At 55.4% G+C, this 14,759-nt stretch overlaps 1 protein-coding gene across 1 annotated transcript in view; it reads left to right on the top strand.

Moving 5' to 3' along the window:
• LOC123764066 (uncharacterized) overlaps positions 1 to 14,759 on the top strand; it is a gene marked incomplete in the record, with an annotated part of 50,737 nt that overhangs the window by 19,226 nt on the left and 16,752 nt on the right. Inside the window, 1 exon segment of the mRNA XM_069329874.1 lies at positions 9,592 to 9,721. Within this exon segment, the coding sequence (XP_069185975.1) occupies positions 9,592 to 9,721 (130 nt within the window).

Below are 14,759 nucleotides of genomic sequence, written 5' to 3'. Positions count from 1 at the left end.
ACACAGCACCAGCAGGAAGACTGTCAACACCTCGTGACCCAGAGATAAGGCATCCTGTGAGCTCTGACCCCCCATCCCACCCACACACAGCACCAGCAGGAAGACTGTCAACACCTCGTGACCCAGAGATAAGGCATCCTGTGAGCTCTGACCCCCATCCCACCCACACACAGCAACAGAAGGAACACTGTCAACACCCAGTGACCCAGAGATAAGGCGTCCTGTGAGTTCTGACCCCCATCCCACCCACACACCGCAACAGAAGGAACACTGTCAACACCCAGTGACCCAGAGATAAGGCGTCAGGCGTCCTGTGAACTCTGGGGAGCAGAACAAAGGGGCGGGTGCCTGCGACAGGTCCATCGTACCAATGTAGGCTGTTGAAGAGGAATGCCTGAGAGCAGTACCGACACCCGGTGGTGAAATAGCGTCACGTCCTTCCCAGGCGGAGCAGGTGTTCACAGTAGGAGCTATGAGACTCGGGCGAGGAATTGAACATTGTTGGTATGCAAACAATGTTGCCAACCTCGCTTCGCTGACCAAACGTGTTTTTTGTTTTATTTTTTATGCACAGTTTACATGTAAATATTTGTTTCTAGTCCAGTACGGAGTCCAGTTCATCTGAGCGTCATAACCAACGCATCTGTTTGTCCGGTACTGAGTAGTGAGGACGGCCCAGTCCGGTACTGAGTAGTGAGGACGGCCCAGTCCGGTACTGAGTAGTGAGGACGGCCCAGTCCGGTACTGAGTAGTGAGGACGGCCCAGTCCGGTACTGAGTAGTGAGGACGGCCCAGTCCAGTACTGAGTAGTGAGGACGGCCCAGTCCGGTACTGAGTAGTGAGGACGGCCCAGTCCAGTACTGAGTAGTGAGGACGGCCCAGTCCGGTACTGAGTAGTGAGGACGGCCCAGTCCAGTACTGAGTAGTGAGGACGGCCCAGTCCAGTACTGAGTAGTGAGGACGGCCCAGTCCAGTACTGAGTAGTGAGGACGGCCCACTCCGGTACTGAGTAGTGAGGACGGCCCAGTCCAGTACTGAGTAGTGAGGACGGCCCAGTCCAGTACTGAGTAGTGAGGACGGCCCAGTCCGGTACTGAGTAGTGAGGACGGCCCGGTCCAGTACTGAGTAGTGAGGACGGTCCAGTCCGGTACTGAGTAGTGAGGACGGCCCAGTCCAGTACTGAGTAGTGAGGACGGCCCGGTCCGGTACTGAGTAGTGAGGACGGCCCAGTCCGGTACTGAGTAGTGAGGACGGCCCAGTCCGGTACTCCGGTACTGAGTAGTGAGGACGGCCCGGTCCGGTACTGAGTAGTGAGGACGGCCCAGTCCGGTACTGAGTAGTGAGGACGGCCCAGTCCGGTACTCCGGTACTGAGTAGTGAGGACGGCCCGGTCCGGTACTGAGTAGTGAGGACGGCCCAGTCCGGTACTGAGTAGTGAGGACGGCCCAGTCCGGTACTCCGGTACTGAGTAGTGAGGACGGCCCAGTCCGGTACTGAGTAGTGAGGGTTCCCACTCCACCCTCCCCAGAGTCCACACCCATCACTCCACCACTGTGACGAATTATTGCGTCACACACAACTGCGCATTTTGATTAAAGTTATTATTTCTGAACAGAGGACGAAACGTTATACTTGATTATTATCATTGTGTATAATTAAAATTAATTTATTTTTCTTATATTTGAGAAAATATTTCTCACAGATCCTGTGGGGACTCCAGCGTTGTGCTTCGGTGTGATGCACTGGCGTGGGGTTCTGGCTTGGGGTTCTGGCGTGGGGTTCTGGTGCGGGTTTCAGACGTGGGGTTCTGGCGTTGGGTTCTGGCGTGGGGTTCCGGCGTTGGGTTCTGGCATGGGGTTCTGGTGTGGGGTTCTGGCGTGGGGTTCTGGCGTGGGGTTCTGGCGCGGGGTTCTGGCGTGGGGTTCTGGCGCGGGGTTCTGGCGCGGGGTTCTGGCGCGGGGTTCTGGTGCGGGGTTCTGGCGCGGGGTTCTGGCGCGGGGTTCTGGCGTGGGGTTCTGGCGTGGGGTTCTGGCGTGGGGTTCTGGCGTGGGGTTCTGGCGTGGGGTTCCGGCGTGGGGTTCTGGTGCGGGTTTCAGACGTGGGGTTCTGGCGTGGGGTTCTGGTGCGGGTTTCAGACGTGGGGTTCTGGCGTGGGGTTCTGGCGTGGGGTTCTGGCGTGGGGTTCTGGCGAGGGGTTCCGGCGTGGGGTTCTGGCGTGGGGTTCTGGTGCGGGTTTCAGACGTGGGGTTCTGGCGTGGGGTTCTGGTGCGGGTTTCAGACGTGGGGTTCTGGCGTTGGGTTCTGGCGTGGGGTTCCGGCGTTGGGTTCTGGCATGGGGTTCTGGCGTGGGGTTCTGGCGTGGGGTTCTGGCGTGGGGTTCTGGCGAGGGGTTCCGGCGTGGGGTTCTGGCGTGGGGTTCTGGTGCGGGTTTCAGACGTGGGGTTCTGGCGTGGGGTTCTGGTGCGGGTTTCAGACGTGGGGTTCTGGCGTTGGGTTCTGGCGTGGGGTTCCGGCGTTGGGTTCTGGCATGGGGTTCTGGTGTGGGGTTCTGGCGTGGGGTTCTGGCGCGGGGTTCTGGCGTGGGGTTCTGGCGCGGGGTTCTGGCGTGGGGTTCTGGCGCGGGGTTCTGGCGTGGAGTTCTGGCGCGGGGTTCTGGCGCGGGGTTCTGGCGCGGGGTTCTGGCGTGGGGTTCTGGCGCGGGGTTCTGGCGTGGAGTTCTGGCGTGGGGTTCTGGCGCGAGGTTCTGGCGTGGAGTTCTGGCGCGGGGTTCTGGCGTGGGGTTCTGGCGTTGGGTTCTGGCGTTGGGTTCTGGCGTGGGGTTCTGGCGTTGGGTTCTGGCGTTGGGTTCTGGCGTGGGGTTCTGGCGTGGGGTTCTGGCGTTGGGTTCTGGCGTTGGGTTCTGGCGTGGGGTTCTGGCGTGGGGTTCTGGCGTGGGGTTCTGGCGTGGGATTCTGGCGTGGTTCTGGCGTGGGGTTCTGGCATGGGATTCTGGCGTGGGGTTCTGGCGTGGGGTTCTGGCGCGTGGTTCTGGCGTTGGGTTCTGGCATGGGGTTCTGGCGTGGGGTTCTGGCGTGGGGTTCTGGCGCGGGGTTCTGGCGTGGGGTTCTGGCGCGGGGTTCTGGCGTGGAGTTCTGGCGCGGGGTTCTGGCGTGGGGTTCTGGCGCGTGGTTCTGGCGCGGGGTTCTGGCGTGGGGTTCTGGCATGGGGTTCTGGCGTGGGGTTCTGGCGTGGGATTCTGTCATGGGGTTCTGGCGTGGGGTTCTGGCGTTGGGTTCTGGCGTGGGGTTCTGGCGTGGGATTCTGGCATGGGGTTCTGGCGTGGGGTTCTGGCGTGGGGTTCTGGCGTGGGGTTCTGGCATGGGGTTCTGGCGAGGGGTTCCGGCGTGGGGTTCTGGCATGGGGTTCTGGCGAGGGGTTCTGGCGTTTGGTTCTGGCGTGGGGTTCTGGCGTGGGGTTCTGGCATGGGGTTCTGGCGTGGGGTTCCGGCGTGGGGTTCTGGCATGGGGTTCTGGCGCGGGGTTCTGGCATGGGGTTATGGCGTGGGGTTCTGGCGTGGGGTTCTGGCATGGGGTTCTGGCGAGGGGTTCCGGCGTGGGGTTCTGGCATGGGGTTCTGGCGCGGGGTTCTGGCGCGGGGTTCTGGCGTTGGGTTCTGGCGCGGGGTTCTGGCGCGGGGTTCTGGTGTTGGGTTCTGGCGTTGGGTTCTGGCGTGGGGTTCTGACGTTGGCTTCTGGCGTTGGCTTCTGGCGTTGGGTTCTGGCGTTGGGTTCCGGCGTTGGGTTCCGGCGTGGGGTTCTGGCGTTGGGTTCCGGCGTGGGGTTCTGGTGTTGGGTTCCAGCGTGGGGTTCTGGTGTTGGGTTCCGGCGTGGGGTTCTGGCGTTGGGTTCTGGCGTGGGGTTCTGGTGTTGGGTTCTGGCGTGGGGTTCTGGTGTTGGGTTCCGGCGTGGGGTTCTGGTGTTGGGTTCTGGCGTGGGGTTCTGGCGTGGGGTTCTGGCGTGGGGTTCTGGTGTTGGGTTCTGGCGTGGGATTCTTGCGTTGGGTTCTAGCGTGGGGGCTCCGGCGATCTATGTATGACCGTGGAGCATGTATACTTTCCCATGATCTGTGTATGACCGTGGAGCATGTATACTTTCCCATGATCTGTGTATGACCGTGGAGCATGTATACTTTCCCATGATCTATGTATAACCGTGGAGCATGTATACTCTCCCATGATCTATGTATAGCCGTGGAGCATGTATACTTTCCCATGATCTATGTATAATCGTGGAGCATGTATACTCTCCCATGATCTATGTATAACCGTGGAGCATGTATACTCTCCCATGATCTATGTATAGCCGTGGAGCATGTATACTCTCCCATGATCTATGTATAACCGTGGAGCATGTATACTCTCCCATGATCTATGTATAACCGTGGAGCATGTATACTCTCCCATGATCTATGTATAACCGTGGAGCATGTATACTCTCCCATGATCTATGTATAACCGTGGAGCATGTATACTCTCCCATGATCTATGTATAACCGTGGAGCATGTATACTCTCCCATGATCTATGTATAACCGTGGAGCATGTATATTAGTTACTGTTGCAATAAGTGAATTACAGAGTTGCGAGACGGGTCGGTGTACGGAATCCGGATCTGAACCCGAGGTTTACACGAACGGAAACATTCTAATATCATCTGCTGGATGACGCAGCACCTGTTCAAATACAATGCAAACTATTACAACTAAACCTGGATAATAAGATAAACAGCAATTAAGAGTAGGTGTGTTAAGATATATGGACAATAAGGAGTGTAAGGCGGGGCCATGTGGGCCGCGGGGCCCGTCATGACCCAGGAAGGCATGTCGGCCCTCAGGGGCCCAGAGTCTCCCGGGGAAAAACTAGTGACTCTGCTCTCTACATTGTACAATCACACCATCCTAAGGTGACAGTTCTTACAGTAACTGAGCTCGACAGTACAACATGTAGTGATGGACCACCAGAAAGCTGACTTTTGTATTGCTGAATTTAGACGAATGGGAAACATTTTTAATTAGAACATAAATACTTTCGGTAACCTAACATCTCGTAGCAATCCTAGGCCAAATACACGGTGTCTTAGGCCTAATATAGTAAGTATATGCTATACTAGGCCTAGGAATGTTCAAACTTTGGACTTAATTACATTTTTCTGGAATCAGAAAATTATACTTATAAAATTCTGGTACCTATAAAATTATAAGTACAAAAAGTAAACTTTCTGGTGGTCCATCAGCACATAAACACAGTAAGAACTATCACTTCAGGAGGATGCAGACTGTTCCCAATATTAAAGTGTACGCTAAATGAGTTCAGTGCTTGAGTGGTGGTGTGTGTGTGTCTGTTAAACGAAGGGCATCCTTACTTTCGACTTTCCAAAAAGTCTTTCTTTTTGACTTTCCGTTATGGGAGAGTCACAACAGCTCCCATAACGACTTTCCGTTGTGGGAAAGTCGGCCAAGTTGGGTGTTTTTCATAAGTGTTTCGGAGCCACTCCCACATGTCCCTCATACTCCGTTGGAGCGGACCTGCTGTTCCTGGGAAATACATCACTGGTAAAACCCACCTGTCCATTGGTTCTCTCCTCCTTCCTATACCATGGAGGGTTTCTGTGTCTAACCCCAATACCTTCGTTGCTGTTTCTCATTATATTTTCAGGGTAGCCCCTGTTTCGGAAAAGGTCTCATAGGTTTCCCAATGCCTGTTGTAGGTTCTGTTCTTTCCAATGTCTGTTGTAGGTATTTTCTTTCAACTTAAGCCCAAGGACTAGGGCAGGGATCTTTTGAAGGATAACGGGTGGCTTGGTTTGAGATATATGAGATACGAATGAAGATTCGTCGGTTTGCAGGAGGTAGTTGTTTTGAGGTGTTCTGTCTCCCTCGTCTATGTAGACTCGCGTATCCAAAAACGGTGTCGTCTGTTCATTTTCTTCCAGCGTGAACTTCCGGTTGCTATGGATACCTGGTTGATGGGGTTATGGGAGTTTTTCTACTCCCCAAGCCCGGCCCGAGGCCAGGCTTGACTTGTGAGAGTTTGGTTCACCAGGCTGTTGCTTGGAGCGGCCCGCAGGCCAACATACCCACCACAGCCCGGTTGGTCCGGCACTCCTTGGAGGAAACAATCTAGTTTCCTCTTGAAGATGTCCACGGTTGTTCCTGTACTGTGTTAGTCCAGTTGAAAAAGTCATGTAGCTGCTGCCTTCCTCCTGCCATGATGCCGAAAATGTCATCAATATAGCGTAAGAAAAGGATGAGATCCTGTTGTCTGTTACTTCTTTCTGTTTCGAACACTATATGTACAAAGATTTCCACTATGGCCACGCTACTAGACGCGTCTATAGCTGTCCGCTATATCTGCAGATAAGTCTTTCCATCAATCATGAGGATAGTCTCTGATGACATGTAGGGTGGCTTCTTCAAGTGGCTGCTTCGTCGGAGGTCTCTATACCCCCGCTTGTCTCAATTCATCCCGTATTTTATGCTTGTTCCTATCAAAACAATCCCAACTCGCTCTGTCGCCTCCCTCTGTGGACAGCTTGTCTACAGACAGACTACATCTAAACAAAACAGGAGTGTACCCACTGGTACGGGGTCTCGTAACATCTGTATCTTGTTCAGGAAGTCCGTCGTGTCGCGTAGTCTTTCTGGAAGAAACAGCAGGAGCGGGTTGAGGAGGGCCCAACATATCCAACCTACGGGCCTCGTTGGGGCCCGACAACTGCTCAAAACTGGCCTCCTCTGCCAGGTGTGTAGGGGAGAGGATGTCATGTATGAATGTACTGTTTTTTATTATACTTATACTTCTGATTATACTTGATTAGATTTGCTTAAAACGCTATGCGTGCTAGTGGCTTTACAAGAATTTAAGTCATCATTATCATGTACTCTCTTAACCCCCCAGTGCATCTTCTAGTATATAAGTAAATAAATAATATAAATGTATAGTGATGGAATCTTGGGGATGAAGACAATGACTCTGTCTCGTGTCGTCAAGCATGTAGGGTTGTGAGAGGGGGTGAGGGACATGTAGGGTTGTGAGAGGGGGTGAGGGACATGTAGGGTTGTGAGAGGGGGTGAGGGACATGTAGGGTTGTGAGAGGGGGTGAGGGACATGTAGGGTTGTGAGAGGGGGGTGAGGGACATGTAGGGTTGTGAGAGGGGGTGAGGGACATGTAGGGTTGTGAGAGGGGGTGAGGGACATGTAGGGTTGTGAGAGGGGGTGAGGGACATGTAGGGTTGTGAGAGGGGGTGAGGGACATGTAGGGTTATAAGAGGGGGTGAGGGACATGTAGGGTTGTGAGAGGGGGGTGAGGGACATGTAGGGTTGTGAGAGGGGGGTGAGGGACATGTAGGGTTGTGAGAGGGGGTGAGGGACATGTAGGGTTGTGAGAGGGGGGGTGAGGGACATGTAGGGTTGTGAGAGGGGGTGAGGGACATGTAGGGTTGTGAGAGGGGGTGAGGGACATGTAGGGTTGTGAGAGGGGGGTGAGGGACATGTAGGGTTGTGAGAGGGGGTGAGGGACATGTAGGGTTGTGAGAGGGGGGGTGAAGGACATGTAGGGTTGTGAGAGGGGGTGAGGGACATGTAGGGTTGTGAGAGGGGGTGAGGGACATGTAGGGTTGTGAGAGGGGGTGAGGGACATGTAGGGTTGTGAGAGGGGGTGAGGGACATGTAGGGTTGTGAGAGGGGGTGAGGGACATGTAGGGTTGTGAGAGGGGGGTGAGGGACATGTAGGGTTGTGAGAGGGGGTGAGGGACATGTAGGGTTGTGAGAGGGGGTGAGGGACATGTAGGGTTGTGAGAGGGGAGTGAGGGACATGTAGGGTTGTGAGAGGGGGTGAGGGACATGTAGGGTTGTGAGAGGGGGGTGAAAGACATGTAGGGTTGTGAGAGGGGGTGAGGGACATGTAGGGTTGTGAGAGGGGGTGAGGGACATGTAGGGTTGTGAGAGGGGGTGAGGGACATGTAGGGTTGTGAGAGGGGGTGAGGGACATGTAGGGTTGTGAGAGGGGGTGAGGGACATGTAGGGTTGTGAGAGGGGGTGAGGGACATGTAGGGTTGTGAGAGGGGGTGAGGGACATGTAGGGTTGTGAGAGGGGGTGAGGGTCATGTAGGGTTGTGAGAGGGGGGTGAGGGACATGTAGGGTTGTGAGAGGGGGTGAGGGACATGTAGGGTTGTGAGAGAGGGTAAGGGACATGTTGGGTTGTGAGAGGGGGTGAGGGACATGTAGGGTTGTGAGAGGGGGTGAGGGACATGTTGGGTTGTGAGAGGGGGTGAGGGACATGTAGGGTTGTGAGAGGGGGTGAGGGACATGTAGGGTTGTGAGAGGGGGTGAGGGACATGTAGGGTTGTGAGAGGGGGTAAGGGACATGTAGGGTTGTGAGAGGGGGTGAGGGACATGTAGGGTTGTGAGAGGGGGTGAGGGACATGTAGGGTTGTGAGAGGGGGTGAGGGACATGTAGGGTTGTGAGAGGGGGTGAGGGACATGTAGGGTTGTGAGAGGGGGTGAGGGACATGTAGGGTTGTGAGAGGGGGTGAGGGACATGTAGGGTTGTGAGAGGGGGTAAGGGACATGTAGGGTTGTGAGAGGGGGTGAGGGACATGTAGGGTTGTGAGAGGGGGTGAGGGACATGTAGGGTTGTGAGAGGGGGTAAGGGACATGTAGGGTTGTGAGAGGGGGTGAGGGACATGTAGGGTTGTGAGAGGGGGTGAGGGACATGTAGGGTTGTGAGAGGGGGTGAGGGACATGTAGGGTTGTGAGAGGGGGTGAGGGACATGTAGGGTTGTGAGAGGGGGTGAGGGACATGTAGGGTTGTGAGAGGGGGTGAGAGACATGTAGGGTTGTGAGAGGGGGTGAGGGACATGTAGGGTTGTGAGAGGGGGTGAGGGACATGTAGGGTTGTGAGAGGGGGTGAGGGACATGTAGGGTTGTGAGAGGGGGTGAGGGACATGTAGGGTTGTGAGAGGGGGTGAGGGACATGTAGGGTTGTGAGAGGGGGTGAGGGACATGTAGGGTTGTGAGAGGGGGTGAGGGACATGTAGGGTTGTGAGAGGGGGTGAGGGACATGTAGGGTTGTGAGAGGGGGTGAGGGACATGTAGGGTTGTGAGAGGGGGTGAGGGACATGTAGGGTTGTGAGAGGGGGTGAGGGACATGTAGGGTTGTGAGAGGGGGTGAGGGACATGTAGGGTTGTGAGAGGGGGTGAGGGACATGTAGGGTTGTGAGAGGGGGTGAGGGACATGTAGGGTTGTGAGAGGGGGTGAGGGACATGTAGGGTTGTGAGAGGGGGTGAGGGACATGTAGGGTTGTGAGAGGGGGTAAGGGACATGTAGGGTTGTGAGAGGGGGTGAGGGACATGTAGGGTTGTGAGAGGGGGTGAGGGATATGTAGGGTTGTGAGAGGGGGTAAGGGACATGTAGGGTTGTGAGAGGGGGTGAGGGACATGTAGGGTTGTGAGAGAGGGTAAGGGACATGTAGGGTTGTGAGAGAGGGTAAGGGACATGTAGGGTTGTGAGAGGGTGTACACAAGCACTAATAGCGGCCTGGTCCTCCCTGGCAGGTGGTGGTGATGGCGGTGTGTGCAGCCTGGCCTGCCGACCCTCAGCCCAGGAAGTTCATCTACCAGGCTGGCTTCCCGTCCGTGAGGCTGTACCCTGTCTACCCTGACCGTCTACACCACGTGTCCCCAGGTGAGTACCCTGTCTACCCTGACCGTCTACATCACGTGTCCCCAGGTGAGTACCCTGTCTACCCTGACCGTCTACACCACGTGTCCCCAGGTGAGTCTCATAACCCCGCCACGTCACGGTCTCACAATAACCACGTGACACGTCTTTGTCTCATGTCTTATTTTAGGGTGAGACAATTTTAGGGTAGGCTGCTACCCTATAATAACTATAGGAGCTGTGTATAGATTTCCTAATACTAATACAACTGCATTCTCAGATAATATAAGGAACCTAATCATAAACAACAAACTCAACAAAAATCACATCATCTTAGGAGGTGACTTTAACATTGACCTTTGTCAAAAAAAAACAAAATAGCATCCCCCCCCTCCCACAAAGGCGAGTACCTCCTTAACAGCATGAACTCCTGTATACGAATCCCCACAATCATCAAGTCTACACGAATCACTCAAACATCTGCTGGACCACATATGGACTAACATAACAGCACTTGTCTCTGGTATAATCACAGACAGACCAACTGACCACTACCCTCCCTTCCTCTCAGCAAACATGGACATAACACCTTCAGATACCAGGAAACTTACCTTTACACTACACAGCAAATCACTAATAAGTAACCTCATAAATGCACTTCATAATATAAACTGGGAATCTGAATTTAACAATACACAGGATATAAATTCATTAGCCGACATCTTCCTCTCCGAAACTGTAAGTCTCTACAACACTGACTGTCCTCTCCTCCTCACCAAGCAGGTAACTGACAAAAGATTATACAACCCCTGGCTCACGAGTGGCTTACTTAAAGCAATCAACAAGAAACACAAATATGAAAAACCCCATAGGATTGGCCTAGTTACAAAAGGAGACGTTAAGAGATACTCATCAATGCTTATCAATATAATCGAAGAGCCAAAGTTTCTTTTATGATAACAGATTTGAAGAAGGAAAAGGAAATATGAAAAGTATACGAAGAGCCATCTCTAACATGCCAGGATCTAAACAACAATCACATAACAAGCAGATAATCAAGGTGTACACAACCACTAACCACTTTAACAGTCTCCGTGGTGTAGTGGTAAGACACTCGCCTGGCGTTCCGCGAGCGCTATGTCATGGGTTCGTATCCTGGCCGGGGAGGATTTACTGGGCGCAATTCCTTAACTGTAGCCTCTGTTTAACGCAACAGTAAAATGAGTACTTGGTTGTAACAACGATTCTTCGCGGCGGGGGATCGTATTCCAGGGACCTGCCCGAAACGCTACGCGTACTAGTGGCTGTACAAGAATGTAACAACTCTTGTATATATCTCAAAAAAAAAAAAAAAAAAAAAAAAAAAATAAAACTCTCCAAGGACGGTTATCACATCTGCAACAGACTTAGAAACGGCAACTGAATTTAATAGCTTCTTTTCATCAATTGGTGCTAACTATGCCAGAAAAATCCCAGTGACTTAGACCCATGTTACCACTTATCTCACAGACAGCCTCTCTTCTCCTTTTACCAGTCAGCCCGACACTTGTTGTATCCATCATTCACTCACTAGTTTAGTTAGATTAGTTCATTTATTATGCACCCCATACCCATCTTGTGGGCGGTAGTGGAAAAGGTTACAGAGGCACATAATGGGCTCAGGGACTGAACCCCACAATCCATTTAGTTAAACAAGTTACAGTTACAAAATTCAATAAACGTCGTCATTGGGTTCGAGATCGACCACAAGCACATTATAATCTACTCAGTCCTTGACAAATTATGAGTTTCCAATTGGCCTCTTCATTGACCTGAGAAAGGCCTTTGATCATGTAAACCATAACTACCTCTTCCTTAAACTTCACTGCTATGGTATCCGAGGCCTTGTTCTGGACTATATTCGCTCCTCTCTCAGTGACAGACACCAATATGTAGCTATCAATAGCATAACCTTCCCCACTCTACCATTGACAGTAGGGGGTTCCACAGGGCACCATCTTAAACCTCTCCTATTTCTTGTATACAACAATGACTTGCCAGATGTTTCTAACATTCTTAAACCTATTCTATTTGCTGACGATACTACCCTCATCTATTCTGACCTCCAACCCACACACACTAAATAATATTGTCAACAATGAATAAAACAAAGTCTACTCGTGGATGTCAACCAACAAACTCACACTAAACACAAAAAAGACCTACAATATTAGATGAAAGCCTAACGTGTGTGAATACACTCTGGCTTCCTGTTACCCGACACAGTGAATTCTTAAACATACACTCACTCCACACATTCTCATGTGCTATCTACATGTACAAAACCTAGTTCCTAAATACTAATCGTGATCTGAAACTTTTCTTTGATAGGTGTAATATAACCCAAGAGCACCACACCAGAAATAAATATCTCTTTGATATCCCCAGAGTCAGGCTAAATCTGTGCAAACACACCATGCAAATAAAAGGGCCCAGTCTTTGGAACTCACTCCCTGATTAATTAATAAATGTTCCAACCTATGGCTTATTTACAAGTAAAACCAAAAAGTCCCTAATTTATCTCCCACTCAAACACCCACTGTATCTCCCACTCAAACACCCACTGTATCTCTTACACTCTCGTCTGTAATATGTGTACCTAAGACATATATCTTCACCAGTGATAGTCACCTCTGTAACTTGATATTGTAGTTATATGGTGGAGTGTTGGGGAGATTATGAGTGAACAGTTGGGGGCTGTTGATGGGGGTGTGGGAAGTTGTTGGTGGGACGGTGTGGGTGTTAGACGGACTGTGCCAGTGTACCGTTCCCATGGCAGCCCGCACCGTTCCCATGGCAGCCCGCACCGTTCCCGCGGCAGCCCCCACCGTTCCCATGGCAGCCCCCACCGTTCCCGTGGCAGCCCCCACCGTTCCCATGGCAGCCCCCACCGTTCCCGTGGCAGCCCGCACCGTTCCCATGGCAGCCCGCACCGTTCCCGCGGCAGCCCCCACCGTTCCCATGGCAGCCCCCACCGTTCCCGTGGCAGCCCCCACCGTTCCCATGGCAGCCCCCACCGTTCCCGTGGCAGCCCCCACCGTTCCAATGGCAGCCCGCACCGTTCCCGTGGCAGCCCGCACCGTTCCCATGGCAGCCCGCACCGTTCCCGCGGCAGCCCCCACCGTTCCCATGGCAGCCCCCACCGTTCCCGTGGCAGCCCCCACCGTTCCCATGGCAGCCCCCACCGTTCCCATGGCAGCCCACACCGTTCCCGCGGCAGCCCCCACCGTTCCCATGGCAGCCCCCACCGTTCCCGTGGCAGCCCCCACCGTTCCCATGGCAGCCCGCACCGTTCCCGTGGCAGCCCCCACCGTTCCCATGGCAGCCCCCACCGTTCCCGTGGCAGCCCCCACCGTTCCCATGGCAGCCCCCACCGTTCCCGCGGCAGCCCCCACCGTTCCCGCGGCAGCCCCCACCGTTCCCGCGGCAGCCCCCACCGTTCCCGCGGCAGCCCCCACCGTTCCCGCGGCAGCCCGCACCGTTCCCATGGCAGCCCCCACCGTTCCCGTGGCAGCCCCCACCGTTCCCGTGGCAGCCCCCACCGTTCCCGCGGCAGCCCCCACCGTTCCCATGGCAGCCCCCACCGTTCCCGTGGCAGCCCCCACCGTTCCCGCGGCAGCCCCCACCGTTCCCATGGCAGCCCCCACCGTTCCCGTGGCAGCCCCCACCGTTCCCGCGGCAGCCCGCACCGTTCCCATGGCAGCCCCCACCGTTCCCGTGGCAGCCCCCACCGTTCCCGCGGCAGCCCCCACCGTTCCCATGGCAGCCCCCACCGTTCCCGCGGCAGCCCGCACCGTTCCCATGGCAGCCCCTACCGTTCCCATGGCAGCCCCCACCGTTCCCATGGCAGCCCGCACCGTTCCCGTGGCAGCCCGCACCGTTCCCATGGCAGCCCCCACCGTTCCCATGGCAGCCCCCACCGTTCCCGCGGCAGCCCCCACCGTTCCCATGGCAGCCCCCACCGTTCCCGTGGCAGCCCGCACCGTTCCCGTGGCAGCCTGCACCGTTCCCATGGTAGCCCCCACCGTTCCCATGGCAGCCCCCACCGTTCCCGTGGCAGCCCGCACCGTTCCCGCGGCAGCCCGCACCGTTCCCGTGGCAGCCCCCCACCGTTCCCATGGCAGCCCCCACCGTTCCCATGGCAGCCCGCACCGTTCCCGCGGCAGCCCCCACCGTTCCCGTGGCAGCCCGCACCGTTCCCGTGGCAGCCCGCACCGTTCCCGTGGCAGCCCCCCACCGTTCCCATGGCAGCCCCCACCGTTCCCATGGCAACCCGCACCGTTCCCGTGGCAGCCCCCCACCGTTCCCATGGCAGCCCCCACCGTTCCCATGGCAGCCCGCACCGTTCCCGTGGCAGCCCGCACCGTTCCCGCGGCAGCCCCCACCGTTCCCATGGCAGCCCCCACCGTTCCCGCGGCAGCCCGCACCGTTCCCATGGCAGCCCCCACCGTTCCCATGGCAGCCCCCACCGTTCCCATGGCAGCCCGCACCGTTCCCGCGGCAGCCCGCACCGTTCCCGCGGCAGCCCGCACCGTTCCCGCGGCAGCCCGCACCGTTCCCGCGGCAGTCCGCACCGTTCCCGCGGCAGCCCGCACCGTTCCCGCGGCAGCCCGCACCGTTCCCGCGGCAGCCCGCACCGTTCCCGCGGCAGCCCGCACCTTATAAACCTAAACACAAACCTAACATTCTCTGCTTGCTGAGACGAGCTCAGCCTTGGGAGTTGGGGGGGATAATGAGGGTGGGGGCTGGAGGGCGGGAAGAGGTGGGGACTGGAGGGCGGGGAGAGGTGGGGGCTGGAGGGCGGGGAGAGGTGGGGGCTGGAGGGCGGGGAGAGGTGGGGAGAGTAGACTGACCAACACCTCTCCCTAGACCAACACTGTTTACCATAACTTGAATTTCTTGTTTGACCCCCCAACATGCCATCTCGCCCACCCCTCCTATGTCAGTACTGACCAGAGGCCTTGAACGGTGCCTGCAGCCTCACTAACCTGCCTCCCGTTCCTCGCTCCTTCTGTTCCTGCTC

The sequence above is a fragment of the Procambarus clarkii genome, chromosome 23, assembly GCF_040958095.1.
Source record: "Procambarus clarkii isolate CNS0578487 chromosome 23, FALCON_Pclarkii_2.0, whole genome shotgun sequence".
Taxonomy (NCBI): domain Eukaryota; kingdom Metazoa; phylum Arthropoda; class Malacostraca; order Decapoda; family Cambaridae; genus Procambarus; species Procambarus clarkii.
This window is presented reverse-complemented; position numbering and strand designations above follow the sequence as displayed.